Source organism: Triplophysa dalaica, chromosome 13, assembly GCF_015846415.1.
Source record: "Triplophysa dalaica isolate WHDGS20190420 chromosome 13, ASM1584641v1, whole genome shotgun sequence".
Classification (NCBI taxonomy): domain Eukaryota; kingdom Metazoa; phylum Chordata; class Actinopteri; order Cypriniformes; family Nemacheilidae; genus Triplophysa; species Triplophysa dalaica.
In genome coordinates, this window is record NC_079554.1 from 18,729,337 (window position 1) to 18,756,169 (window position 26,833).

A 26,833-nucleotide genomic window follows, 5' to 3' on the forward strand; every position below is an offset into this window, starting at 1 on the left:
TTACAGTCAGGTGTGAACGGGAATAACGCGACTCTTGTCTATCCATCTCGATCCGTGGACTTCTACTTACACGTTAGTCGCCCATTTGCGATTAACGTTGAAACTTTGCCGCTTCAGTAAATGTGTTTATTTTATTGCAAGAAGTTTGGACGCGCATACGCTGGATGGCTACAAACTAAAAAAACGCCAATGACTTTTATTTTGAAATTTTAAATAGCTACCGTTCATGTGACGTCCGGCTTCATCAGACAGCGGCGCTGTACTGTAAACACACTGCGTCCATTTTCAAACCCGCACGAAGAAACATACATTACAGTTAAACATGGGGGCTGTACTCGGCCTTTGTTCGATGGCCAGTTGGGTGAGTTGATGTACTTATTTCTTGTCAAAAGTAAAAATATAATCACATATACGTGCGATTAAAATAAATGTTTCTGTTTTATTCGAGTTATGTCATGCTGATGACAACCGCAACGATAAACAGAAAGGGAAAATGGTGCCTGGGCCCAACGCAATGCCCTACATTTATAAAAACATAGATCGTGTTTATATATACCACGTATGGCGTATTAGGCTATTTCCTTAATATTCACTTACTATATTTTGTGCAATTGTGATATGAATCGATCGAATCTCCCTGCTTTCTTAAATGTTCAACGTCAGGATGGGTGGTTCCCCAAGCAAATCTTTGTTTTGATTCTCGTCAACAATCGATTAGACATTTTGTCCTAAACATGGGGAATAAAATATCGTTTACAGGCGATCTACATGAGGTGTCATGAGGTTTTAGAAGGACGTCATGTTTGTTATGATTATAGTTGTTGCGACACCAAAACACTGATCAGATGCCAGTTTATGACACAGAACATAAAAACATGGTGCTTGAGAGAAGCTATATAGTAATATTTAGTATTTAATAAGCCTTAATAATAACTGTTTTAAAGAAATATAACTGGAGTTTCATTATATTAAAAGTGTAGTAACAATGTTTTGGCCACAATTTCTATCACCATCATTTTACTACAAATATCATTTACCACGAATAAAACAAACTCTGGTTCTATAGTTAAAATAAAGGGAGGTATTTTATAATATTGAACAGATTAGTTGTTCTTGTATACATACAAATAAAATGATTAAAAGCTTGTTGACTTAAAAGTTTCAGTTTACATTATAATGACATGTCAAGCATCACTTTAAGGTCTGTTCATGATATTAGTGAGGTGGATTTAATTTCAAGGTGTTAGCTTCACGATTTCTATTTTAGGAAAGATTTAATATCCTCTTTGATCTAATCACATCTAAACCGTTGACCAGACAAATTAAGCTATAAGTGACTTTGTCTGTTGAATGTTTTGGTTAGGAGGGATGACACATTATTATTTAGTATCACTGTGATACACATTCAATAAACTCTCAAAATGAGACATTCTGAAACCATTGTGTTTGGAAAATTAAAGGTGATGTTTGTATAATGTCACTAATACCAGACAGATCTCCCTAAAATGTTGATCTCCGAATTTGTCGCTGTGATGTCTCTACTCCGTAAACGGGAAACAAGCTGCGAGGGACAGATCAGAAAACAGAGATGCCCTCATTCAGTGACATTTTTTGTATTCCTGACATAGGATTGGCCTACATGCCAAAGGAAGGTGTTGTCTTGTAGAAATGTATGTGTCCACGTTTAATACATGTGTGATTGTGTGCTTTTCTCCGTAGATTCCTTGCCTTTGTGGCAGTGCTCCTTGCCTGCTGTGCTCATGCTGTCCGAGTGGAAACAACTCCACCGTCACTCGGCTGATCTATGCCTTCTTCATGCTGATTGGTGTGGGGATCGCCTGCATCATGCTCATGCCCGGCATGGAGGGCCATCTGAAGAAGGTCATTATTAAGCACTGTTGAATTTGTTTGACGCAGGGTTGTTATGGGGTTGAAATATTTGTGTTGTCACTACAGATTCCAGGCTTTTGTGAAGGAGGAATAGGCACATCCATCCCAGGTGTCGAAGGTCACGTGAACTGTGACGTGCTGGTCGGCTATAAATCGGTGTATCGCGTGTGCTTTGGAATGGCTATGTTCTTCTTGCTTTTCTCTCTCATCATGGTCAAGGTTAAGAGCAGCCAGGACCCGCGAGCCACTGTGCATAATGGGTGTGTATCCTGCCGTCAAAAAATCTGAGCTGGTAAAATGCGAAACATGAAAAAAACACCTAGGTGGCGATCTACATCTACATTGGCGATGTATAAGATAGCCTTAAAACATTACCTTGCGAACCGGTTTAAGCTACATAGCATATTAGCAGCAAGTCTTTAGCATATTTATGTAACGTGAAGTCTTGTTCTTGACATTGACTAGACAATTAGAATCCATGTGGCAGAAGTAGATACAAAAAATAACAACAAAATATTTTCAGGATTATTTATATATATACAGACGTGCTCAAATTTGTTGGTACCCTTACAGCTCATTGAAATTATGCTTCATTCCTCCTGAAGAGTAATGAAATTAAAAACTGTTGCATCACGTAGACTGTCATATTGCCACAATCCTTCTAGGAGAATGTCCTTTGGATAGTTGAGTGAAAACTGGAGCTTTTTGGCAAGTCACATCAGCTCTATGTTCACGAAAAAATTAAGCTTTAAAAGAAGTGAGTCTAACCTACTGTGAAACATGGAGGAGGCTCGGTTATGGGGCTGCTTATCTGCATCTCGCACAGGGTGCCTTGAATCTGTGCACAATGAAATCTCAAGACTATCAAGGCATTCTGGGGCGAAACATACTTCCCAGTGTCAGAAAGCTCTGTCTCAGTCTCAGGTCATAGGTCCTTCAGCAGGATAATGACCCAAAAAACACAGCTAAAATCACCCAAGAATGATGCGGCCTTCTATGAGTCCTGATCTGAATCTTATCGAACATCTATATTTAAAGAGCTGAACTTGTAGCGTGGAGAAGGCACCCATCAAACCTGAGACAGCTGGAGCAGTTTGCCCAGGAAGAGGGGGCCAAACTACCTGTTAACAGCTGCAGAAGTCTCATTGAGACCTACAGAAAACATTTGCTTTCAGTGATCGCCTCTAAAGGTTGTGAAACAAAATATTAGGTTAGGGGTCCCATCATTTTTCTCTATGACGTTTTCATTCGTTTGATTTATTTACAATATTATGTTGAATAAAAATCAAAAGAAAAGTCTGATTTCTATTAAATATGGAATAAACAATGGTGTATGCTAATTACTTTTGTCAGTTTTCAAGTTATTTCAGAGAAAATTGTGCATTCTTTGGTTTTTGTGGAGGGGTACCAACAAATTTGATCACGTCTGTATGTTTTTGTCATACACCTTGCAGTGCATTTAAGGTGTACATTTATCAGTTTGGGGATTCAAACCCATTATCTTGGATATTCAGGAAATATAAATATAAAATAATATTTATATAATAGAATGTGCGAGGTTAACTAAAATCTTCAAAATGTTCATGTTCTCCACAGGTTTTGGTTTTTCAAGTTTGTAGCCGCCACTGCTATAACCGTTGGAGCTTTCTTCATTCCTGAAGGCCCCTTTACTACTGGTAATGAAAAATATCTTTAAGGACATTACCCTAAAGGATAGTTCAGCCAGAAATAAGAAAAGATAATCTGAAATCATTTTCAAATGACTTTTTTAAATAGTATTGCTTTTAAAACACGCTTTTTGTAAAGACAATAAGTATCAACTTGTTTGTACATACACGCGATGGAGGAGTGGAGGAGATCTTGAGCTTGCAGTCAGTAGATGTTCTTCCCATTTAATTTGTAAGGATCTAATGATCTGCCGGCTATCTTTCAGTCTGGTTTTATGTAGGTATGTCTGGAGCGTTCTGTTTCATCCTCATCCAGCTGGTGCTCCTGATCGACTTCGCCCACTCCTGGAACGAGTCCTGGGTGGAGAAGATGGAGGAGGGAAATTCTCGCTGCTGGTATGCAGGTATGTGAGCAAAGAGCTTGACTTTTGTTTGATCTAGCATAAGGAGGAACCAAATGTAACTAACAAAAACATTTTTTTCCACCTCTCATAGCTCTTCTGTCCGCCACCGCCATCAATTACGCTCTGTCTCTGATGTCACTGGTTCTGTTCTATGTGTATTACACTCACTCTGATGGCTGTACTGAGAACAAAGTCTTCATAAGCATCAACATGCTGCTGTGTGTCGGGGCTTCTGTCTTGTCCATCTTGCCTAAAATCCAGGTATACAACCTTCAATTCAAATCTTTTAGTTTTCATTCAACACATTTATATAAAATATCATTAATTCTCATATACCCAAACCCAGTCGTCATTTATTCATCCTCGTGTCGTTTAAAAATCCAATGACTCTTTTTTCCCCCATGCAACACAAACAAAGACATTTTGAGAAATCTCTGTGGTTTTGTGTCCATACAATGAAAATCAATGGTGGCTTGTTTGGTTATAACCGTTCTTGAAACTATCTTCTTTTGTTTTCTGTAAAAACAATCAAGTCATACAGGTTGGAATGAAATAATATCCGTTTTAGGGTGAACTATCCATTAAAATGAAGTTATCTACATAATAGCAGAATCGATTTCTTTAGTTAATAATGTCAATGTTCTTTTCTTTTTTCAGGAGTCCCAGCCCAGGTCTGGTCTCTTGCAGTCCTCTATTGTGACCTTGTACACCATGTATCTGACTTGGTCTGCCATGTCCAATGAACCTGGTGAGATGTTTGTTTAAAGAAAGTCTTTTCAAAAATCTAGTGAGCTGTCTATATTGTGAACTGTGCTTCCAGCTGGCATTAAAACTGAATCTCAAAAGTAAAGTTGACAAGACATTGCTTCTTGTAGATTTGTGGTTGCAATGATATAGGTGCAGAGCATTCTGGGATGACATTCATTTTGTAGGGTGCATGCAATGCAGTCAAAACCTAGGACTCTATTGTGAACATGTGCAGTTTAATAGAATTGTTCTAAAGTGACATTTTCCCCCAAGATCGTAAATGCAACCCCAGCTTGCTCGGCATCATTGGTCTGAACAGCACCACCCCCGCCGGTCAGGATCGTGTCGTTCAGTGGTGGGATGCCCAAGGCGTTGTGGGATTGATTTTGTTCCTGATGTGTGTCCTGTACTCCAGGTAAAAGATTTTCTCATTCATTCTCTTTTGAATACCTGAGTAGGGTTCGTCATAATGATATTTAATATTTTTTACCTAGTGTCCGTAACTCCAGCAACTCTCAAGTGAACAAGCTGACCCTTACCAGCGATGAGTCTGCTCTGATCGAGGACGGCCCCGCTCCTGAGAACTTCGAAGGGAGTGACGGCACCAACCGTGCTGTTGACAACGAGAAGGATGGAGTCACCTACAGCTACTCTTTCTTCCACTTTATGCTGTTCCTGGCCTCTTTGTACATCATGATGACACTTACCAACTGGTACAGGTGTGTGTCCTCAACAGTTTTCCTTACTTCATATATATAGTATTAATCAAAGTGACCTCAATCTCAAATTCTGGTCTAAAATCTGATTTGTCGCTATTTTTAAAGCCCCGACTCCAACTATGAGACCATGACCAGCAAATGGCCCTCGGTGTGGGTGAAGATCACCTCCAGCTGGATCTGCATCTCTCTGTACGTGTGGACCCTTGTGGCCCCGCTGGTCCTCACCAACCGCGACTTCGACTAGGAATGCCATTGAAAGCTAAAGCTTGCCCGCACTATCTTTGTGAATATCCACCTGTATAGGATAGCAGAGTTCTTAATGTAAATATTGTGAGCGCTTCATTCATTCAACTAACATCACATGTTTTTTCTTTCATCGTGCATGTTGGTAGGTGTTTATTTCAGCAGATAGAGACCGAAATGAAGTGAGCAGCTTGAGTTCTTGTGATGTTCATATATTCCTTAAGACTTTTGAGAGTGTATTCTTCAACAGGATGGTATATTCTAAAAATGATCGATGATCTCTGTATGTTAAACGTAAACTAGACGTATCCTTAAGTTATTTGTGTAGTGACAGTGCAGGTTAAGTACTTGTCTAAGTCAGACTAAGTTTCCCATAAAATGCACAATATTAGTAAGTGATCAATTGTAGACTGACATGCTTCTTAATTATTTGCACCAAAAAACGAACATGACTGTATCAATGCTAACCCTTTTGTAGTTTGCACATTGTCTGTTGTGTATTTTGTTTTTAAGCTAGTAGCCAATCAGTGTTTGTGTTGAACATTTTGCACTGAATCTCTGAAAACCCTTGATTTGCTATCATTACTCTTTTAGTCTTTGCATGCTTGCTGATATTTCTTAAAGATGCTCATGTAAGGAGTTATTATTTCCTACCTTTTGACAAGTGTGACATTGTTATGATCCATCGTCTTATTAAAGATTTAAAACCAAGATGATTTTCTGAGTGGTGTGCGTAAAACAACCAAAACACACTGGAGTGACACTTTAAGAATCCTTTATTTGCTACTGTCAAGTACAGTATATAATGAAAAGCTCACAGGAACAACAAATCAATGTATGTTGCCTAATATAATGGAACTAACTCTAAACCAGATTCTTCACAGATAAAGAATTAGCGAGATTAGCACATCAGGCAGGCACTTCTTTACCATACACTTAAGAATAGCTGTTGACTCGCGTGACCATCTCTGATCTTTACTGAACCGGTCAATAATAAGAACAGGAATACATGTGCTTCACAAAACAAGCTGCAATGTAACCCAGCAACATAAATGCAGCATGATTGATGGAGATCCTAGTGAGAAGTACATTAACTAGTGAACGATATAAGACGTATCTGAAATAAAGGAATGTCAAACTCATGGACAGATGATACCAAAACATTGTCAAAAAATAAATATCACCATTTTGATGAATATTTACAAAAATGTCTGTATTTTGCAGGCTGATTCAAATATCCAGCTGTGCTGTATCAGAACCAGGTAGGTCAGAGTTCAGTTCGCACAGGTAGAACAGCGTGGCCTCATTTGCCTGTGCTTCTGTAAGGGGCTCGAGACGGATCAGCGAGCTGCGGGGGGGCTCTGTCTCTAGGGCTTCCGCCAGCAAGTCTGCGGGTTCCTCCGCGCTTGGCTCCAGTAGAGACTGGCTCAGGGTTTCGGTTTGAGGATCAACGTGCGGGGGCAGAGGTGTGCATCCATCCAGAAATGCCAGCAAAGGGCTGGTGGTGTAATGAATCAACTGCTTATCTGAATCAGGAAACCAGCATGTTAGTAAATCCAAAGAAGGAATAAATAATTAATGTGATAATTAATGTGTAGAGGAACATGAATGAGTCACCTGCATTATCGAGCTCAAACCTTCCTTTTTTGTCTTTGCCAATACCATCTCTTGGTTCCAAGACGGTTTCCTGTAAACAGCACAACAAAACAAGGCTTTATTTCAATACAATGAAGACGTGGATAAATTTCAGATAAACTTGAAAATTAATGCTAAATTCAAATGAAGCACTTTCCCAACAAAGGTTATTTTTTTCAAACCCCATTTCAGTTTTTCCGGGTTATTTTCAGGGTGAGAAATATGTATGGTAAGTAGCAAGTTTTTAAAATCCTTTTCATCATTTCAGATCATCATTTTTTCAGATGAAACTCAAAAATATTTTTGGGTTTACTTTGTTAAACTTTATTTTAAAAGGATAGTTCACCCAAAAATAAAGACTTTTGTCATGAATTACCCTCTAGTTGTTCCAAACCGGTATAGATTTCTTTGTTCAGTTAAAGACAAAGAAAACTATTCTGAATTATGTTAGCAAATGACAGTAAGTCTGGGACATTGTTTACTACCAAAGTAGATTTTTTTAAATGGTAGTGAAAGGTGCCCCAGAACTGTTTGCTTTACAAAATTCCTCAAAATATCTTATTTTGTGTTAAACAGAACAAAAAAATATAAACATACAATCATTTTTCCTACTTTGGTTGTCACTGATGCCCCAGAACTGTCGGTTGTTAACATTCTTCCAAATATCTTTCTTCACCATTTGGAACAACTTGAGGGTTGAGTAATTCATGTCAGAATTTTTTTTTTGGGTGAACTATCCCTTTAACGTGTTTCCCAAAAGGGTCATTAAGAAATTACTTCGTATTTAATGTTAAACTTACATTTCCCATTAAAAAAAGGAGATTTGTTTTTTCCAACAATAACTTGGGTAACCGGGGTTGACTTTTTAAAGTTTATATAACAACAATGAAAAATGGGATTAGCAGAACAAATGGGTGGACACGTAGGTAAAAAGAGTTTATGAACATCCCAACATACTAGGCTTGTTGCGATAGTCTGTGTTACCGTTGATACACGTTGTTTAACCCACATACCGGTTACATCACTTGCCCATCGCGGCACCGTCCCCACCATTGTTTTTATACGTTTTATAGCAAAAAGGACTTAATTCAGTTAGTGACTGAGTACAATAAAGCGCCAGAGCGCGTCTTTTCAATTTAACTTAAGCGCAACGAATGTTGCAATAAAGATCAGCAGCACTTGTCATATTTAATTTATGGATTTCAGATTTCACATGAGGAGAGTGAGGCTAGTTAACATATAAAACGATGGCAGAAGATTTGGTTTCAAAGCGAAATGCAAAAGCACCTATTTGGAAATATTTGGCAACCTCTAAACTTTGCCTGATGAAGGTGGTAGAATCCGGAGGTAACACTGAATTTACACTCACACTTCAAGTGCACTATAAAAATGAGGCGGCCAAAATGGGTCCCGCAGCAGAACAAATCAACAGTTTTTTATTTGTTTAAGCAGTGATTATTCGTCTTGTTGATAAAGGCACCTTATCAAACGTAAAGTTTTTTATATTCGTTCGTTTCTTATTTGATGGTTGCAGTGGTTATTCGTTTTGTTGATAAAGGCACGATATTTAACCAGAATGTTTTTTAAATTGTTCTTAACTGTTTTTTTTTTTGCATGATATATGTGCTGTGATTTTTGTCTTGCAATAAAAATGTGTGTAATATAAGCGAGTTTTGTGTATTTTTATTAAGAAAAACAATGAACCCATCATGAATTCAAGCAAATGCAGCTGAATTGCCGCTTATTAAAGTGAAAGTAAATAAGAGACGTTTGCACGACCACATTTTCGGCCGCCCTGAAATCCACGACATGCAACCCGATGAGACCGGTACTGCCGGTGTTCTTACACGTTGATTATCCAGTGGGAAACTTCCGTACATTTCTACAACATACCTCTTCGATGTCTGGGTCAATGCTGAAGTGTTTTCCATACAGCATGGCCTGAAAGTCCTCTAGACTGCAGTCAATGCTGTCCAGATAGTCCATCAGCTCTACCCTGTAATATGTAGTTCACAATGATTTAAAAACCATAAATGAATAAAGTTCAATAACAGGCCTTTAACAGACAAAATGTTATCAATATATTTCGTAAGTTGCTTTAGATATAAACGTCTGCTAAATGACTATATGTAAATAATCTTCTCCACATTTAAAGCATTTTTTTGCCATATTTTGCCAAACAAGCTTATGATAAATATAGATATTTCGCTCCCTCATGCTGTACAAAGGTAACAGCTACTTACTTGCCAAGAAGGTTGATGTTTTGTGAAATAGCTCCATTCTCACTGAGAATAGAGTCCATTAGCTTAACTGGATCCTCTGAACTTAGACCCGAGAGTTTGTTCAATTGCAGGGCTCCGCTGTTCACTGAAATGTCAGAGAGGCTCTTGGCTGCTGCTTCTTGTGCGGTTGAATTTGTTACGGTGCTGTTAATACTGCTGTTTCTTGTAACATGGCTGCTTTCGTAATCGACTTCCACAATTTCTGCATCCCTGCAAGAGACCAGGAGTAACCATTTTAAATCCCCCACAGATGAAACTCAATCTGGAAATAGTATTAAATACTTAACTCTTACCTCTGATCAACCACTACTGAAGTGTCATCTATAAATTCTGAATCTTCATCCATGACATCACAAATGATGACATCGTCAGAAATGTCGGAACTGTTCATCATTCCATTGACACCATTCACTGCGGACTAACGGAAACGATATAAGATGAATCTCTAACAAACCAATAATCAAGCTTGTATATGAATTAGAATATCAAAGTTCTTTCATTAAAATAAAGCAGTCCCACACCATCACAAATTTAACTGATGGCCACTTGAACAATTTAAAGTGCATTTCCAGGGGCAGGAAACTTTCACACAAAGTGAATCATGCCTTAGATCTTATCAAGACAGAAAAATGCAAGATGATAATAACAAAATAACGGACAGTAGCAGGTTTCCTTAAGGGAAGGTGAGACAGTATACGGAGTACAGACCGCTTTCACAATCGCATGATTCGACTCGTACTTTGCCATGGTCTTTGGTTTCTTCGTAAATCTGGTGGATCAATTTCGCCTTCTTTCCATTACTGTTCAAAGCAAGCGGTCTGCAATCAATCAGAAGAGAACATTGAGAAAAATAACAGTGAAAGCTTGCAAAAGTCAGTGGCATGAATTTTAGACACAATACTTGACTCACCTTTTGCGTTTCAAGTTTAACAAGCGATTGTTCTGAACAAACGTGAAGATGAACTGCACCAGCTTAAGGGAACGATGCAAAAAGCGTCATTAGGTTTCATGTGTGGGTTTCTCCGTGCATGTTTTTTAATGGCCTATACAAATGTGTTACAAAACTGGTGCATGGAAGTGCAACATACCTGCTTTATGACTTGCTGTTGTTGCACGTGTTTCTGTCTGAGGTCGGAAAGCTCCGTCCAAAGATCTTCATTCTCTCTAAGGAGAGGAGAACAAGATTTTGACATTTTCTTGATAGATGTTGTGGTTGTGTTTGACCATGCAAAACTCGCTGTTACAATTGCTTATAGGCTCATGGTTATATGCTATCTGCCGAAGTTTTAACACATTTTATTTGCAAAGTATGAGCACACATAATGAAGATTTTTGCCCTAGCAAGCATCACAAATAATAAATCTCAACGTTGCTTTGCTTTTCGACAACACTGGATAAAACCACATTGACAAGAGAATGTTATGCATAAGAGAACAGAATGCACCTCACGAAAGACTGTATTATTACCTTTTCAGGTTGGCAAGCCTAGCATCCATATTCTCTTGCTGCTCATGGACGCTCTGAACAGTGGTCAAAATTTTAGAAAGGTCCTCCTGTCTTATTTGGCTCTCTTCAGGTCGTGTATTTGACACCTACATGAAGAATAACATCATCAACCTCAAATGAAAAGCCTTCAAAAATAAACTTCATGACATCGTTTACAAGAATAACTCTCCAAAAAACGGAAATTTGTGACTGTCGGACTCATTTCCTCTTTTAAACAACATCTTGCCTTTCTCTTTATATTTTCTAGCAGGTCATCCTGCCCGTGTTTGAAGTACAGATGTTGGAATTCAACCGGTCCATCTCGCTCCTGCTTCACTATGCCGGTCTCAATGTGCATCACCTTGCGAAACCCATCTGTTTGCATAGAAACAGAAGAAAAGAGACATTGACTGTATTATGAGATCAGTGATGATGGAGGTACATTTTGTCGGAGGGCGTACTTACACATGTTAAGTTGTCGAACAAAGCTTGCCATGTTGTTGTGTTTAAAAAACTTTGGGAGGATCTCTTTTGCAAACCGTTGTTCATCCAATACAAGGAAACTGTTTCCTTCCTATAAGAAATAGACGTGTTATTTAGTCCATTAACCCTGATTTTGTTCTGATATCTGTATGCTGAGAAATATGAGTGCACATTCTTAAAAAATTGCAAATAAATACAGAACTTTTATTTTGTAATGCACTAGGTCTTTAACAAACATGAAACACAACAGAAGAACGTAATCTCTCACCTCAACATATGTACAAGCCATTTATTTACTTGTAATGTAAATATTTATAATACAGACTCGATACACATAAATCCACTTACACAGGTACAAATGTCTATTTAACTACAATCTGTTGTGATTAACCATACAATGCAATGAAATGGAAGCATGGAGGATAAAACCCGTTATACATAGTGTGTCAGCTATCGAAAATAAACAACACACACAACACAGTAACGGTTACCCGGATCACAAACAAGTGTGTCATTTTGAGCTAGGCTAAATGCTAATCCTTTTTCTTAGCCTGTGGGTGGGTAACGTTATTTCTTTCTTTTTACCTGACTCCAGCAAATTAATTCATTGGTGTCGGTATCCTCGACGAGGGTCCAAAGCTTCGTGAGAAAAGCGGGAACATTTGAATTGTGTTTCATTTTGCTGAAATGAAAAATAAAATGTTCGAATAAATAACAGCAGTCAGTTAAATCGGTTCTTGTGGCAACACACTAGCCTAGCGAAAATAACGACGCAACTAAACACAACTTCCGGTCGGATTTCAGAGCTCCGGATTGGTCCGTTGTGGTGTTGCGTAAGGTCGCTCACGTCTGTGCTCATCTTTGTGGGTGGTAGCCAGTGAAAACGGAGAAGCGTGGGCTCTGATTGGCTAGTCTTCGAGCCCATACTCCAATTATTAAATATAAAATATAACTCATATTCGTAAAATATCTGAATTATTGACTAAATGTAAATGTAATTAAAACAGATAGGCAAACAGTATTGTAATGAATGTAGATTTTAACGTGTTTTTTTGTTGCAATTATAATTCGTTCGCTACTTCATAGGCTACACGTCCTGTTGACCAAAACATTTTCATAGTATTTTTATACTATTTACATATTTACTGTTCCATGTTTTTTAATCTTTTTCGTGTTGTTTTTTCTCTCTTTTCCCTTGTTAAATTATTGTCACAATAAAAAACTTCCCATTTATCTGCTTTATAAGCTATAATACTAAAACGATTTAATGGCAAGTTTCCATTGTGAAAACACAAACGGTAAATGAGTTCAACATTTATTTTATCTAATTTTAATTTATTAACTTTTTATAGATGCTTATACAGAAATTGACTCTAAACATTGGTTGTTCATCCCTCAACCACTTGTCACTACTTTATTCTGACACTAGATGTCAGTATTACACTGCATTAATACTATTGCGACAGCCATAATCTAAAAACTTCAAAAATGAATTATGGCTATGTGATTCTGTATATCTATCACACACATTTATATTGGTTAAGCACATTACATATAAGTGCTTGCTAAAAATTCAAGTAAATTGGTCTTAGTCGTGTGAATGAAGGGCAGCGTGCTTAAATAAATCTAATCACATGCGAAGAAAGTTAAAAACATTTGTCCTCTATAATGCCTAATGTATGTTGCGAAGAGTATTCTAAACACGCAGCTGCAAAGAGTCTTCAACTGCTGCCCTCCAACCGTTACCTCTCACTCACACATACGCACATGTGATAGTAATTTCAGTTTTAGCTGATGTTATAAATAACTGATTATTGTGCTTTTTAAATGCTTAGCACTTGATTTAATTTGTTAAGCCAGCTGCAAAACAAATTGCCATCTGAGAGAAATAAAAGGCTGCGTTTAATTAACCAGACCTGATGTTGGACAAAAGTAATAAAAGGCCTACAGACACCTTCATGTTCGACACAACAGAAAACTAATCTGACAAGTCTGTCTAATGGAAGCAGACAGTAATATTACATCAAAAGATTACATCAAACGCGCCTTACGAATAGCTGCAATTAGGATGTTCTTTGATTCTTGGGTAAGAAAGATTATGGAGATGGCGAATATCAGTTCAAATTATAGTATAGTAGAACCATATGTATCGCAATATGGAAATATATGTAACACCTGAACTTTTGCGTGGTGGGTTTTTTCCAGTAGGCCTATTTTATATGAATAATGACAAACAGATTACATTGTAATGATCTTGTCTAAAGTGTTTGCATTTGATAGCAAAACACATTATCAGATTAAAGGCAAGGTAAATATTTGAATCAACTGATTATACATTTTCTTAAATTGAGGTACAATTACAGATAATAACTGTTTAAGTGGATTACAGGGGACTTACTGTAGATTGGTAGTGTTCAGAGAACTCATCCTAAAAATATCTTATGGATGTCTTATAGTATCAAGCTGAGATAGCAATCTATGTCATCCAAAAACACACACGCCATGCATAATTATGCACACAATCTATCATAAACAGAAAGCAGTTATTGGAATCAACAAAGATTATATCATTGAACGACTGCCTGACTCTGATGTCTTCAGGTGGGTGCTGGTTGTGAAGCAGTTCGCTTTCTCTCGCCCTCTCTTTTGTCTTTTCATTTTCTTTCGTTGTTTTTTTCCGACAGAGTTGGACCAAAACGCCTGGAAGGAATTGATATTTTCCATTGGATGTAGAACTTGGACCCCTGTTTTATAGTTGTTGTTCCCTCTCATTATTTGATTAATCCTAAAGTCTAAGAGACCTAAAATGAAAGAGAGAAAAATATATTAGTGCAAACCTCAGCAAATTCATTTTTCACCTAATGAATAGATAAGTTTGGACCACGCAGTGCTGCCAAGGAGGCCATTTTTATTGCTGTTCGAAACATCTTTGATTAAGTGAAACTGAATGGTAGTGTTTCTCTGTATTAATTGGTGCAATATTCCCATATTCCACCACACAAATTGAGATCAAATGATCTCATCATACAACTACTTTGTGTTTTATAGCCAATGTTTTAAACTGCAACAATAAAACACACCTTACCAGTTGGATGTCAGATACACATGGCTTTTTTTACTCTGAGGAAGTTCTTTAAAGAGAACATAAAATCCATTTCTTTTCTTTCAGCCTGGTGAGACTTGGAAATGGTTATAGACGACACCTAAGCCAGAGGCAATAAAAGATATGTTTTCACATTTAACTTCAGCATCAAGAGTTTTTAGGGTATGAACTCAACTCACAGAGTCCAAGAATAAAAGGTTAAATTGGGCGATTAAGTTATTTTTTCTCCATTCTACAAACAAGAGAGGCCATTTTTAATTACAACAGCACTGCTATGCGTTAAATGAATGGACACATGAATGAATATTTAAGTTCGAATGATTAGGTGAAAAAAACAATCAATCTCTGAGGTTTGCGTATATTATCAGTTTAGAGACGTTGCTCATATACAAACGAACTACTTCATATATTTTTTGCAGTAAATTAGCGTATACTCTCAACGTCGTTATCCATGCTTTTACGTTGGTGGCGCTACTGCGTTGGACATTTGACGTTTTACGTAGCTTCATGCAGTGGTTTACGTCATAACAGGTGAGGAAACCAGTGTATCACACGAGCGAATGATACGTCTGTTACAACGCAAGAGTTTTTGAATGGGCGACGCACAAGCGCGTTGCACGCTAGAACAAATCCACGGCGGCTCTCAAAACAACCCAAGGATGACCAGTTTTGCAACTTTTCGGGTATTTATGTTAAGTTTTTGCAACTTTTCGGGTATTTATGTGACGTTTTTTTACTTTATAACACACTTTTTGGGCAAATCTTACATTTTTTCAATAAACGCTAGTTTTGACAGGTCACGATCAGTCACGGTTTCATACTTGCTTTGTTGTCTGGCAACGAGTATGTACGTTATATTAACACTGGATTAAGATGCAGAGAAGAGAAAAACTAAATTTAGTTATAAAATGGCAACTTGCTTCGAAGTTTCATTCTTTAATGGCGTCATCCAGTGCCGTTGAAATACAGAGTAACGACACTCGCATAGACCTAGCCTTCGTTCCATTTCGCCTACTTATTCGCCTACTTACCTACTATTCGCCTACTAGTCCTAATAGTAGGTAAGTTACTGTCTTTTTGTTGGAATAGTACGTACTATTGAGTGCATGGCAAAATAGAACGCACAAACTTGGACATACTGACAGGAAGCGGAAGTGCCCTTAGTTGCCTAGACAACATCGTGGCCAATAACTGTCAAACACATCAAAATACTGCTCTTTTTTCCATTAAGTTATTTATTCATTCATTATTTCGTATGTAATGTATACTGTATACTTAATTTGTTAATTTAGTGACACATTAGTTATATAATTTATTAATGCAGTGGAGCGTCAATCAGTGTTGCGTAAGTTACTCTGAAAAAGAAATTAATTACTAGTTACTCATTACATATTCAATAGTGTAATTAGATTACTGTCCAAATTACTCTGTCCAAAAAGTATTTTAGTTACTCATTACTAATTACTTTCTATATCCTACATCAACCTTGATTAGTTAAGTGTTTCAAGAATATACATGAAACGGCTCATTTAATTAATTCAAATAAATAATATTATTAACTGACCAAAGTATTACAAATGTGAGAATTATACATTAAAGCACAGATTTTAAAGTAAGACTTTGAATTTTGAAGTCAATTACACTATTAAACACGCATATATTTAACAAAGTATTTAGTTTAATTACATCAAAAGTAACTGTATTTAAATTACAGAAAACATATGAGTAATCCCTTACTTTACTTTTTCAAGGGAAAAGTAATTAAATTACAGTAAATAATTACTTAGTAACTATTTACACCCAACACTGGCGTCAATAAACTTCCTCCTCGCGGTGAGTTGTTATCAGCAGTCTGAGTTTGCATCTTTCTGCACTTCGAATTACCAGAAGTTGTTTACCATCCGGGAATCTTTGGACATATTTTATATTCATAGATCTTATGTTCATAGATCGTTGATTCACATTACTCCCCAGACAAAATGCTGCTATAAATGAAGTCAACGTAGTAGTTAGTTTACACAATGTGCTAATATATTTAGGAAAATGTATGCAAATATAGTTGCTGTTGTCTGTCCCGCTAAATTCCATTCAAATAGATTGACTGCACGGAGTTGTTTGGAACTATTGAGCGCTCCATGAACCACGTGACCACACCGAGTGTCGTAACTCTGTATTTCAACTGCTCTTGCGTCATCCAAAGCGAGTTTACATTTTAAAAGCTGCAGTACTGCACAACAAACTTGGTTATTCTGTTACATCTGTATTTTACTGAGCAAGAGGATTTGAATATTACTTTTGATTTTATATCAGTAGTTGTGTTATGCCACGAGTAAAACAATGCGGTGGATTGAAGGACAAAGTCGTTGAGTTCTATACTCACTGATAAAAGCAATGCGGTGCCACGTGCACTTTGCAATCAACATTGTCATCTTTTTCTTTTCTGCAACTTCATGAATGTGCTAGCTTTTGTCAAGGGATGTGCACATCTGGGCTTTGATGAAGCCTACATTTCAGGCCTTTCTTTGAAATCACCAAGTTTTTTACCTTTTGTATGCATGACAGCTCTGGTTCCATTTAAATCGCTTCATTTTCTTTTAAATTTCTTCCCTGATTCACCTCCGTGATAATGAAGCAATAAAACAATTTAGTCAGCGTGTACCCTGTTTTCACTTCATCGGGGGTTTGCATACCAGCATGCCAAGTGTCATAAAAGTAAAGAGATAAATAATACAGCCAAGCTCACAGAACCACCTGGCATGTACATTTATATGCTTCATTATTAACATTTTTGGGGCTTTATTGCTCTGAAAACACTTAGCTGGATGTCATAGGCCACATGGGACATGGGTCGGTTTATGCGGTTTCACGTGCTCAGGTGGAAATCCATTGTGAGCAGAGGGTTTTGTCGCAATAATGCTCTCAGTCAGCATTCAATTGAAAGGCTTTTTGTCCAGATAAACTAAACGTTGGACAGATGGAGTGCAAACGACCCCCAAGAGAGCAATTTATAAGGCTTTACCTCGCCAGGTGTTTCTTATTATGGTTATGAAGTAACGTGAATCCCTCTTCATTGAGAGACCTGGTGCGATGATGCCAGGTTTAAGGCTCCTGTTGTGTCTCATATGCATATTCAGCACTTCCCCATAAACACTGAGGCTGTAAATACAGAGAAACGGCCAACTGCGTACGGGTTGCAACCACTAAAATATCTCTGGCAGACCACAGAGTAGGAGGTTTAAGGGATGTGTGTGCTGAGAATTACATTACATGAGAACTACGATTTTAAAGCATCTCCACCCCAGGCGTTGTGATTTCTGAGGCTTTAGACATCTTATTGCTTTCTGAAAATCTATTTAACAGTATGAACTGCAGGTAATGAGATTGTACTTTGAGTCACCTGGGGCAATGGTTTTCAAAAGGTGCTGAGAAACTGTTTTAATTTAAAAACTAAAATAAAGAGTTAAATGGTCCAATCAGATAAGCCAATCAATATATATTTTACGATCAAGTGTTAATGTGTGTCATGATCTGTATTCGCTTTGCCACATTTATTTTGTACCACACTTATGGTCTTATTTGTGTGCCGAGTGTCCTCCTCGACTATATGTATTTTTTGCACTTACAAGCATAAATAGGTGTGGAAAACCGAACAAAAGAGAGAGAGAGGAGGTACACGGATAAATGTTTATTGTTTGGAGGGGTACATCTTTACAAAAAATGCCCAGTGGGATATAGAGACTTTATTGCAGTAAGCATAAATAATATTTACAAAGTCAAATGAAGGCCATAATAATAAAAAGCAATAAATAATAGAAAATTGAATACAGAAACAGTGAAATTAAAATATAATATGTTGCGATAACAAAAGCCTGCAACAAATAAAGACACTCATTGCTTTTATGTGTCATAACAGGGCTAGAATTTTCCTGCTGTTTCAAATGTATGAAAGTGCTTTAATAGTTACATAATGTTCAGACAGCACATCCTTGTTGCCTTGGTTTCCATTGCCTTAGAGACCTAATGGATGGCTAGGTTCTTGTTAAACTTACAATTGCATAGTATGACATTCAGTTTCGCTTGAATGAACATCCAACAACAGTTCAACACAAATGGAATTCAACAACCGGTGGCCTAATATGGAAATAAACAACTAAATAGTTGCATGTTTGATCTTCACATTGAAAACAACACAGACTTATTGGATGCTAGATGAAAATTCCATTCACAGAGGTCGACACACTGTTGTAGAAACGCGTTCGACGGCTCTCTAAGCAGCTTATACGTCCTTTGGAGTTTACCTGATCATTTCCAGCATGAAGAACTACATGTGTTTTTCAAGCTTTTGATGGTTTTATGCCTTTCGTTTAGGAATGAAATGTTGAGCTGCAGTCGCTTGCTCTGGGCAAGTCTGGGCCTCCACCCACAGTCTGGATTTATTTTCTAAGCAAAGCTGTTTTCAATACAGGCTATTTGACATCCAGCTTTATCCCCCGTGGTCCACGACTTGTTTTGGCATATGATACGGAGTGTGACCATTTTAGAGTCTCTCAACAACTTGGGTGTCCTCTAGGTTTAAAAGAAATACAGCCACTGCTGAACATGAAGGTATAAAACCAGCCAGTTTTTAGCACCGGGCGTATGTGTGGGGTGAAGGTGCTGTAAACAGATTTGTTTCTGCAATGCAGCGCATGTGATGCCACTGTTATCTGATGGATTTAACCAAATTAGCAGTGGCGAGAGGTCACACCTGTGTCTGCGAACAGCAGAGAAGGAAAAGTAAGGGTTATCATTTAAAACCAAATGGTAACCAGGGGCTGTCGAAGTCCAAAGAAAAGGCACAAAATAGTATTGTTTTTGTAGCTTACCGGGATATATCATAAGCAAAAAAAATGACCATGTTTTACTCACTCTCAAGGGATCCTGACTGAATATGACTTTCTTCTTGAAGAATAATGCAGACAAAGTTGTAAAACAACGTATCATTTTACTTCCAACCGGTAAAATGGGAGTGAATGGGCGTCGACTTTTTGGATGCTCCAAAAAGTGCATATATCAACCAAATAACTGCTCGACACGGCTCTCTACTTAAATTTAGGTACTATTTTTAAATTAAGTTAAATTTTTTTGGGATAAGTAGCACAATTTTACTAGCACATTTACTTCCGTTTGCTAAAGTAAACAATATACTCTGTGGTGGAATTGAAAAAAATTTAAGGAGGGTGATGTGGTAAAATGTGAGTGTGTATAATAACTTGTTCAAGTCAACCAGACTTTTATTTTGACGGACGCCGCAAAGAGCGTTTGTTAAATTTAAGTGGATTTTTGTTTTGTCGGATCACTGTGTTCGTGTCCTCGTGAAGTGAAACACTGGCTCTGAAAGTTTCAAAAGCACAATGCGTTCAGGTTAAGTACACGCAACCGTACCTCTCTTTCACACACAGTCACGCAAAACAAGCAGAATAGATATTCAAACAGTATCTGAATATTTCGTTAGCGGTTCAGCGCTAATTTCTTGTCAGGAAATAATACATTTGCCAGATTCCGCGCCATTCCGTGTTGTACAGCAAATTCTGGTTTTATGCCTCAATTCTGTCCGCGTTTTCCGCATTCCGTATGTCACGTGAGGTATCGGTCATTGGTATCGTTGTGTCATTACGAATATGAGATCGAGTACATGAGCTTGGTATCGGGCCGATACCCGATACTGGTATCGGTATCGGTGCATCCCTATGACCTCGTTATTAATGTTGATGTCTAGCTTCCATTATCCATCTGGTGCGCGTGAACCTGAGGCTTGTTTTTTATTTATTTATATTTAGTCATTTAGCAGACGCTTTTATCCAAAGTGATTTACAAATTAGGGAAACAATGTAAGCAACTGGAACAACATAAGGACAACAAAAAGCAGTAAAAAAGTGCAGTGAAATTGGTTTCATATAGCCTATCACAGTATACAAAGCTACGTTTTTTTGCATAGAAAGAGTCAAAAAGAGATAGAAGTCAGTTTTGATTGGTTAGGTGCTTACAGAAGAGATGCATTTTTAGACGATTCTTAAAAATGACCACAGAATCCACTGATTTTAGCAGTGGGCAGATTATTCCACAAATGTGGAACAGATCATGAGAAGGTACGTGAGAGAGATTTTTTCCCCTTTCTGGGATGGCATTACAAGAAATCGTTCCTTTGCAGAGGATAAGGATCTGGTGGATACATAGGTCTGCATTAGCAGGTTAAAATAAGGGGGTGCCAAACCAGTGGTGGTCTTTGCAGGCCAAGAGCAGAGCCTTGAATTTGATGCGAACAACTGTAGGGAGCCAATGTTACTTAATGGTGTTACAAGTCAAAAGCCACCTTTTAGAACTTGTTCTTCACCTTTAGAGAAATTGTTAAAAATGCTTGACAATTGTCTGGTATTTGTCAGGAGGATGTACTGATGTTAAACAGTGCTCTTTTAAGAGAAGAGCATTAAGTAAATTGGTCTTAAGTTCTAACATGTGCACCTTGAAGTCATGCATTAATACAGATCACAGGGTGTAAAATATTTAACAGCATGTATGTGTTCTAAGGTAGTGAGTGTTTATGGCCAACATGACGCCATTGTGTACTAAAATGTAAATTGTTACTGCTACTCTGAGCAGTACTTTTGAGCTAAAGCTTATAGTTTACCTAAAAATAAAATGATCTTCATTTATGCACTCTCATGTTGTCCGAAACCTGTAAATTACTCTTTTTCTGTGGAAAACAAAAGAATGTATTTTGAGATGTCTCAGGTTTTTTTGGTTCATAAACGTCTTTGGGGCCAAGGTTGTTTAGTTAACAACGTTTTTCTTTTGTGTTCTGCTGAAGGACGAAAGTCATGGTTTGGAATGACGTGATGGTGAGTAAATGATGAAAGGCAAAAAATATGATTTTTTTTATGTTTATTTGCGTTGAATTGGTGGAACATGTCTTTCAACTGCATAGTTTAGCTAGTAAATCTGGTTATGTCCTTTCTGGTTAAGAGGCTTGGTTAAAGAAGCTGGTGTACACCAGACACACGTACACCTGCATTGGTCTGTTTAACAGAAATTTTATTCCCTCCAAATGAATCAGTGCCTCACTTGTAATGATGACTTATAACAGAAAAATAACAGATACTGCCAATGATTTAGAGATTTAATATTGTCATTGAACGAACGTCTGGAAGACTCAGAGGATGTTTTTCACTCTCCATTCTTTAATCCAATGTAAGTGGGAAGTGCTATAGTTTGTGATGAACTCATTGTAAGCAATGGCTTTCATCAGTCCTGTTGCATTTCAGCTTTGTTGAATCAAAAGCCCAGGGTTTGCCAGATGGCACAGAAACCTGGGTCTGTTCTCCAGTTGTGATTTCACATAAATGACTTTTATATTGTGGGATCTGAACTCAAGCTTGCGAATAACAACCTGTTTCTATGTGCTTGTTGAAGCTTAGAAATATTGATGCGCTTAAAAGTAATGGTGAATTCTTGACATCCTTTGAGGTCAAGGTGAGTCGCAATAACTGCAGAGTGTTGTTGATGATAGATATGGTCTTGTCTGTAGTAAGATGGTTGGCCCTGGTTGAGAAACAAAATCCCTTTTTCATTGTAAATCTACTCTATTTTATACCCCACCATGCAAAAAAAGGCTTTATTTTATAAAGTATATGCAGTAATACAAATAACACAGATATCATAACACGTATGTGTTAAAGAAAGTTGAGGATCGCCGTACCGTGTATATCAACCATGTGATCCCAGTGGAATTTTAATGCTTCATCGACTGTGTTCCCGTCACCACATTTAAGATGCATCCAATGCAACATGTGGTTATGCCTCCGAACGGATTCTCAAAGACGAACACAAAATGTGTAAAAAGAGGAAGTGCGTGGATCTGCAAACTACAAGTAATTGCACGTTCCTGGCAAAATGTGCCACCATGTGCCTGTTTAGTTTTGTGTGTGGTAGGAAAGTGGTTTGCTTGTTTTATACCGACCAGCAGATATTCACACAAGCTTTTAACTTGTGCGCACTTATCAAATTATAAACACCGGCAGGCAGGCCTGTATTTTCATGTGGCCGGATTGTGGGGAGAACCGACATGGGAATACAAGCTGTTCGACTCAAGATTTCTGTATCGGGATGCCTTAATGTTTTGGCATATAGACACTTTAACCAAATTGTGTTTTTGTGGGGTCACAAGGTGTCAACTTATGCAGATGCTGTCTTCGAAAGTCACAGCTTAATGGTATTTGTAAACATTGCTGTTTTTATAAACATAACCTATCTTTATTTGGTCACTTGTTTCTTTTAGATATCAGTGAGTATGGATCGATCAGTTAGAGTTGTCCATGTCTGTTCACCCACGGTTAATCTTAAGAGCACTTTAAGGTGCAACTTGTATTTTTATGAAGTCTTCATCGGTTTAGTTGCGTCTTCACTATGTTGAATGTTAGACTGCTGCTGAGTTTTGTCTATGTCTTAATAGCCGTTTCCTCTTCGCCAGATCTCCCTGATATGAGCCTTGACTTTCAAAGGGATTTTTTTATTAGTAGTCCAGCAGCGACGTAATCACCGGCTCCCAGGGAAAACCACTGAGTTAAATAATCAACTGTAAACAGCCTGGGAATGTTAATTATGCATTTGGCTGCATCTTGAGAGGACAGAGAGGATTTAACTAGTCATTTCGAGCGGCGGAGAATCCCCACACATGGTTGTGTGGGATCATGCTTAATTCCACGTTTGCATTGCATCCCAGTGACATGCTGACCTCCAGAGAGTAGCGCCTGTTGAGAAGCGTGTAATTTCAGTGCGATGTAAGAGAGAGACCATTGTCGGTTTGTGCAATTAAGATCAATGATGGTAATCAGAGAAGTTTTGTTTAAATACAGTCACAATGAAGACAGTATTTGTCTTATTGTTTCTAACCCTCGCGTAAGCAGAATGAAATATACTTCCCCGGAAAATGAAAATTCTTTCATCATTTGTGACCCTGTATCACAAACCAGTCTTAAGAAGCGCGGGAGCATTTTAAGTTTAAATATATTTTTTGCTAAAAATCATAAGGATATTAAGGAAAGGTCATGGTCCATGAAGATATTTAGTAAATTTCCTACCGTAAATATATCAGAACTTTATTTTTGTGAGGGGATGGCCTGTTACAGTGCCTCTGATTAACAACTTCAAAGGCGATTTTCTCAATATTTAGATTTTTTTTGCTCTCTCAGATTCCTGAGTTTTAACGGTTGTATCTCAGCCACATATTGTCCTATTCTAACTACTCATACAGCTTATTTATTCAGTCTTTTCAAACCTGTATGACTTTACTTTTCTGCAGAACACAAAAGAAGATATTTTGATAACCAAACAACATTGGACCCTTTGACTTCCATTGTATGGACACAAAACCATATAGATTTCTCAAAATATCTTCTCTCATGTTCAATAGATAAAATTATTGATATTAAGGTTTTAAATGACATGAGAGTGAATAAATGATGACAGAATTTGTATTTTTGGATGAACTATCCCTTTTATATCTCCTTTAACATCTTGTGTTTCCTAAAGGGATCTAAAATCCGCAATCACATACATTAGACTTTTAAATATCAACTCAAATATTTCTTATCCGATTCGTCCAAGACCTGCTGTTCTGAGTTATTATAGTATCCAAAATAATTTATATGGTCCTGTAATCCTTATGTATCCTCTGTAATCCAAAATGTCTCATTTGAGTATTTTTGTTTTTCCTGTTTGACTTTGAACACGTGAGAACAAATAGTTAAATGAAACATAACTGAGATCTCCGTAAAATCTCCAAAGCTGGTCCTGAAACTGTGGGCTCTCACACGTCGCTTAAATTATCCACAATGCTGACAAAAGCGAAATAGCTTGTATATGGAACCAAAGAGAAAACAACTCTTCAGATTAATGAAACATCAAACAATGCTGTTATAAGATTGCCTCGAATGTCACTCCGAGACGCAGACATCTGGCTTTTGGAGCGTTTGGAGATCTTGAACGATTTCAGCAGTAAAACATCAACCTTTGATATGCAGAGGGACAGATGGGGCCTAAAATAGCACGTTTGAGTTGAACTCGCAGGTTGTGTTAATATTACGATGCTACAAAACAGCAACGCGATCATAATTCTATCATATCATCTGCTCGCAAATTGAACGAAGCTGTTACTGGAATGTCACTTCGCCCATTTTGTTTCTAGAACTTGTTGTGATGGCTAAGTTTTTGATCGCATATGATAGCAGTTATGTGAGATTCTGCAAAGACGCGAGATCGCAAGAACATCACGATGGAAACTATCACCTGTTTTCCATTAAGACATATAATACAGTGTTCTTTATATGAAATGATCCACGAATCGAGCTTTGTGTTCTGAATCAAGCCTGTTTCTTTCCTTGTTCTAAAGACTGATATGAAGAGGACAAAGTTGTGAAACTTCCAGTAGAGGTCCTTCTATTATCAGTTTAATAGTGACAGCTCACCGTGTGTTCGGACAAACCGCTCAGATGTGGTGCACCACGTTACAGGGCTCAACACATGTTTTACCCATCTGCCTTTTATAAGATCTTTGTGCGTTTGAGTGTGTATGTGTTTGTTTCAGATGCACAAGATACATCAAGACACCAGAATTTCCATCATGCAACTGTTGCACATGCTTGAGGATGTTGGACTGTGTGTGGTTAATGTTAAGGACTATTAATTACGTGCTAATGGAGATTATCACATCGACCAATGTCATTTCAGTACAAGATGGATATTTCTTTTGCACAAAGTTTTATAGGTGTTTCTTCAGCTATGTTCACTTTTGACCTTGTGTGTTTTTAAACTCCCTTTCAAAATATTTTCTTCAGGTGATATTTATCTTGATATTTCTTTTATCACATGTCTAATGTTGTCTTTACCAACTGTTTATTTTAATAACAATCCACCCCAGGGACATAAAACTGCCCAAAGTTAAAAAAGCCCCACCAGTATATTGTTACCTTTCGTCTCATAATATATCCCACTATTTTTTCAATATTCAATGCTTAGCTGTGGCGGAATGTCAGGAAAGCAATCTTGTTGTCCGTTACCCTGGAAGGTAAACTCATCAGTGGATGATCCATTCTTATTCTTCCATGAAGCTGCGACGTACCACAAGATTTCTGACCGATAGATTCCTGTGGGTACCTGTTTTTTTAATTTCCTGTCATGACCTTGCATGGATTCCTTATAAATTCAATAAGAGCAAAATAACCTTGGATGATAAACATCTAAGCTGCCACATTTAAGAGGAAAGAACACACGATAAAACCAGAGGGCAGGTTCACATGGCATTTTTTTCTTGTAATGGCTGTTTATAAGTAAATGTATTATTGACTTCCGCTGTTGGCGAAGGTTGCGTGGCCCATATGGCGTCATGGAAAGTTATTTTACATGCATTTATGTGCATTTGATTTTCTTAAATTTTTTTGTGGATGAACCGAGCGCGTGGTTGTAGGACTAGATCGTGGTCACAGAAGGGTTTTTATATTCCAGATCCCTGCAGTAAACCGTAACTGTTACAGGTACGATTGAAGGTAACAATTGATGATCCACATTATTTTCCTTCCTCAACAGGTTACATTGGAACATGGACCATACAACCGAGTGTAACCTCATGTATTACTCATGTCCTGTTTCTATCTAGTTGATTTCATGTTATGTAAGTGAAAAACAGATTAGTCAGATCTTTCGGGTCTGCATGGGTAAGTAAGATTGTTTTTCTACAGTCCCCTGGCAGGATTTCAACTCCATTAGAGTGGGCTTTTGTCTCAGGTTATATAACGCAAAATCAGTAAATAATGTTTGGACATCTCTAGCACTTTGTGTTCCACATGTTTAATTCATGAAAAGATTCTTACTGGTAGAATTTTGCAGAGGACAAAGCTGTTGCTAAGCTCAGGCCTTCGTCGGCACAGAAATGCGCTAGCTGTTTTTCGGCCCTCCGCTGGAGTCTCTCAACATGCAAGAGAGTATCTCTGCCCAACACTATTTTGCCTGTTGCTAGAAACCCATCATGGCATTATTTGATAACCAAAGCCTCTGTGGACCGTGGATAAAGAAGCAGAAATGGGGACCTAGGTCCAAACTTAGGGAATAAACCCTAATGTTTTGACCCTCGCTTCAGTCAAGG

The 26,833-nt window shown here is 37.7% G+C and overlaps 2 protein-coding genes and 1 long non-coding RNA gene across 3 annotated transcripts; 1 reads left to right on the plus strand and 2 right to left on the minus strand.

Moving 5' to 3' along the window:
* Window positions 1–203: 203 nt before the first annotated feature.
* On the plus strand, window positions 204–6,381 carry serinc1 (serine incorporator 1). The gene is made up of 10 exons (XM_056765128.1): window positions 204–361; window positions 1,720–1,881; window positions 1,957–2,150; window positions 3,487–3,566; window positions 3,824–3,961; window positions 4,053–4,222; window positions 4,619–4,709; window positions 4,982–5,123; window positions 5,203–5,427; window positions 5,533–6,381. The coding sequence occupies exons 1-10, from the start codon at window positions 323–325 to the stop codon at window positions 5,669–5,671; spliced, it is 1,380 nt and encodes a 459-aa protein (XP_056621106.1). The 5' UTR covers window positions 204–322; the 3' UTR covers window positions 5,672–6,381.
* A 47-nt stretch (window positions 6,382–6,428) lies between these two features.
* On the minus strand, window positions 6,429–12,342 carry hsf2 (heat shock transcription factor 2). The gene is made up of 12 exons (XM_056765275.1): window positions 12,141–12,342; window positions 11,538–11,646; window positions 11,320–11,447; window positions 11,055–11,179; window positions 10,676–10,751; window positions 10,498–10,559; window positions 10,327–10,405; window positions 9,881–10,005; window positions 9,549–9,797; window positions 9,199–9,301; window positions 7,288–7,357; window positions 6,429–7,196 (listed from the first exon to the last, which is right to left on the minus strand). The coding sequence occupies exons 1-12, from the start codon at window positions 12,231–12,233 to the stop codon at window positions 6,901–6,903; spliced, it is 1,515 nt and encodes a 504-aa protein (XP_056621253.1). The 5' UTR covers window positions 12,234–12,342; the 3' UTR covers window positions 6,429–6,900.
* Window positions 12,343–13,579: 1,237 nt separating this feature from the next.
* LOC130434792 (uncharacterized) lies at window positions 13,580–15,804 on the minus strand. The gene is made up of 3 exons (XR_008908718.1): window positions 15,690–15,804; window positions 14,641–14,758; window positions 13,580–14,356 (listed from the first exon to the last, which is right to left on the minus strand). It is a non-coding gene; the product is annotated as an uncharacterized LOC130434792 (long non-coding RNA).
* Window positions 15,805–26,833: the final 11,029 nt, after the last annotated feature.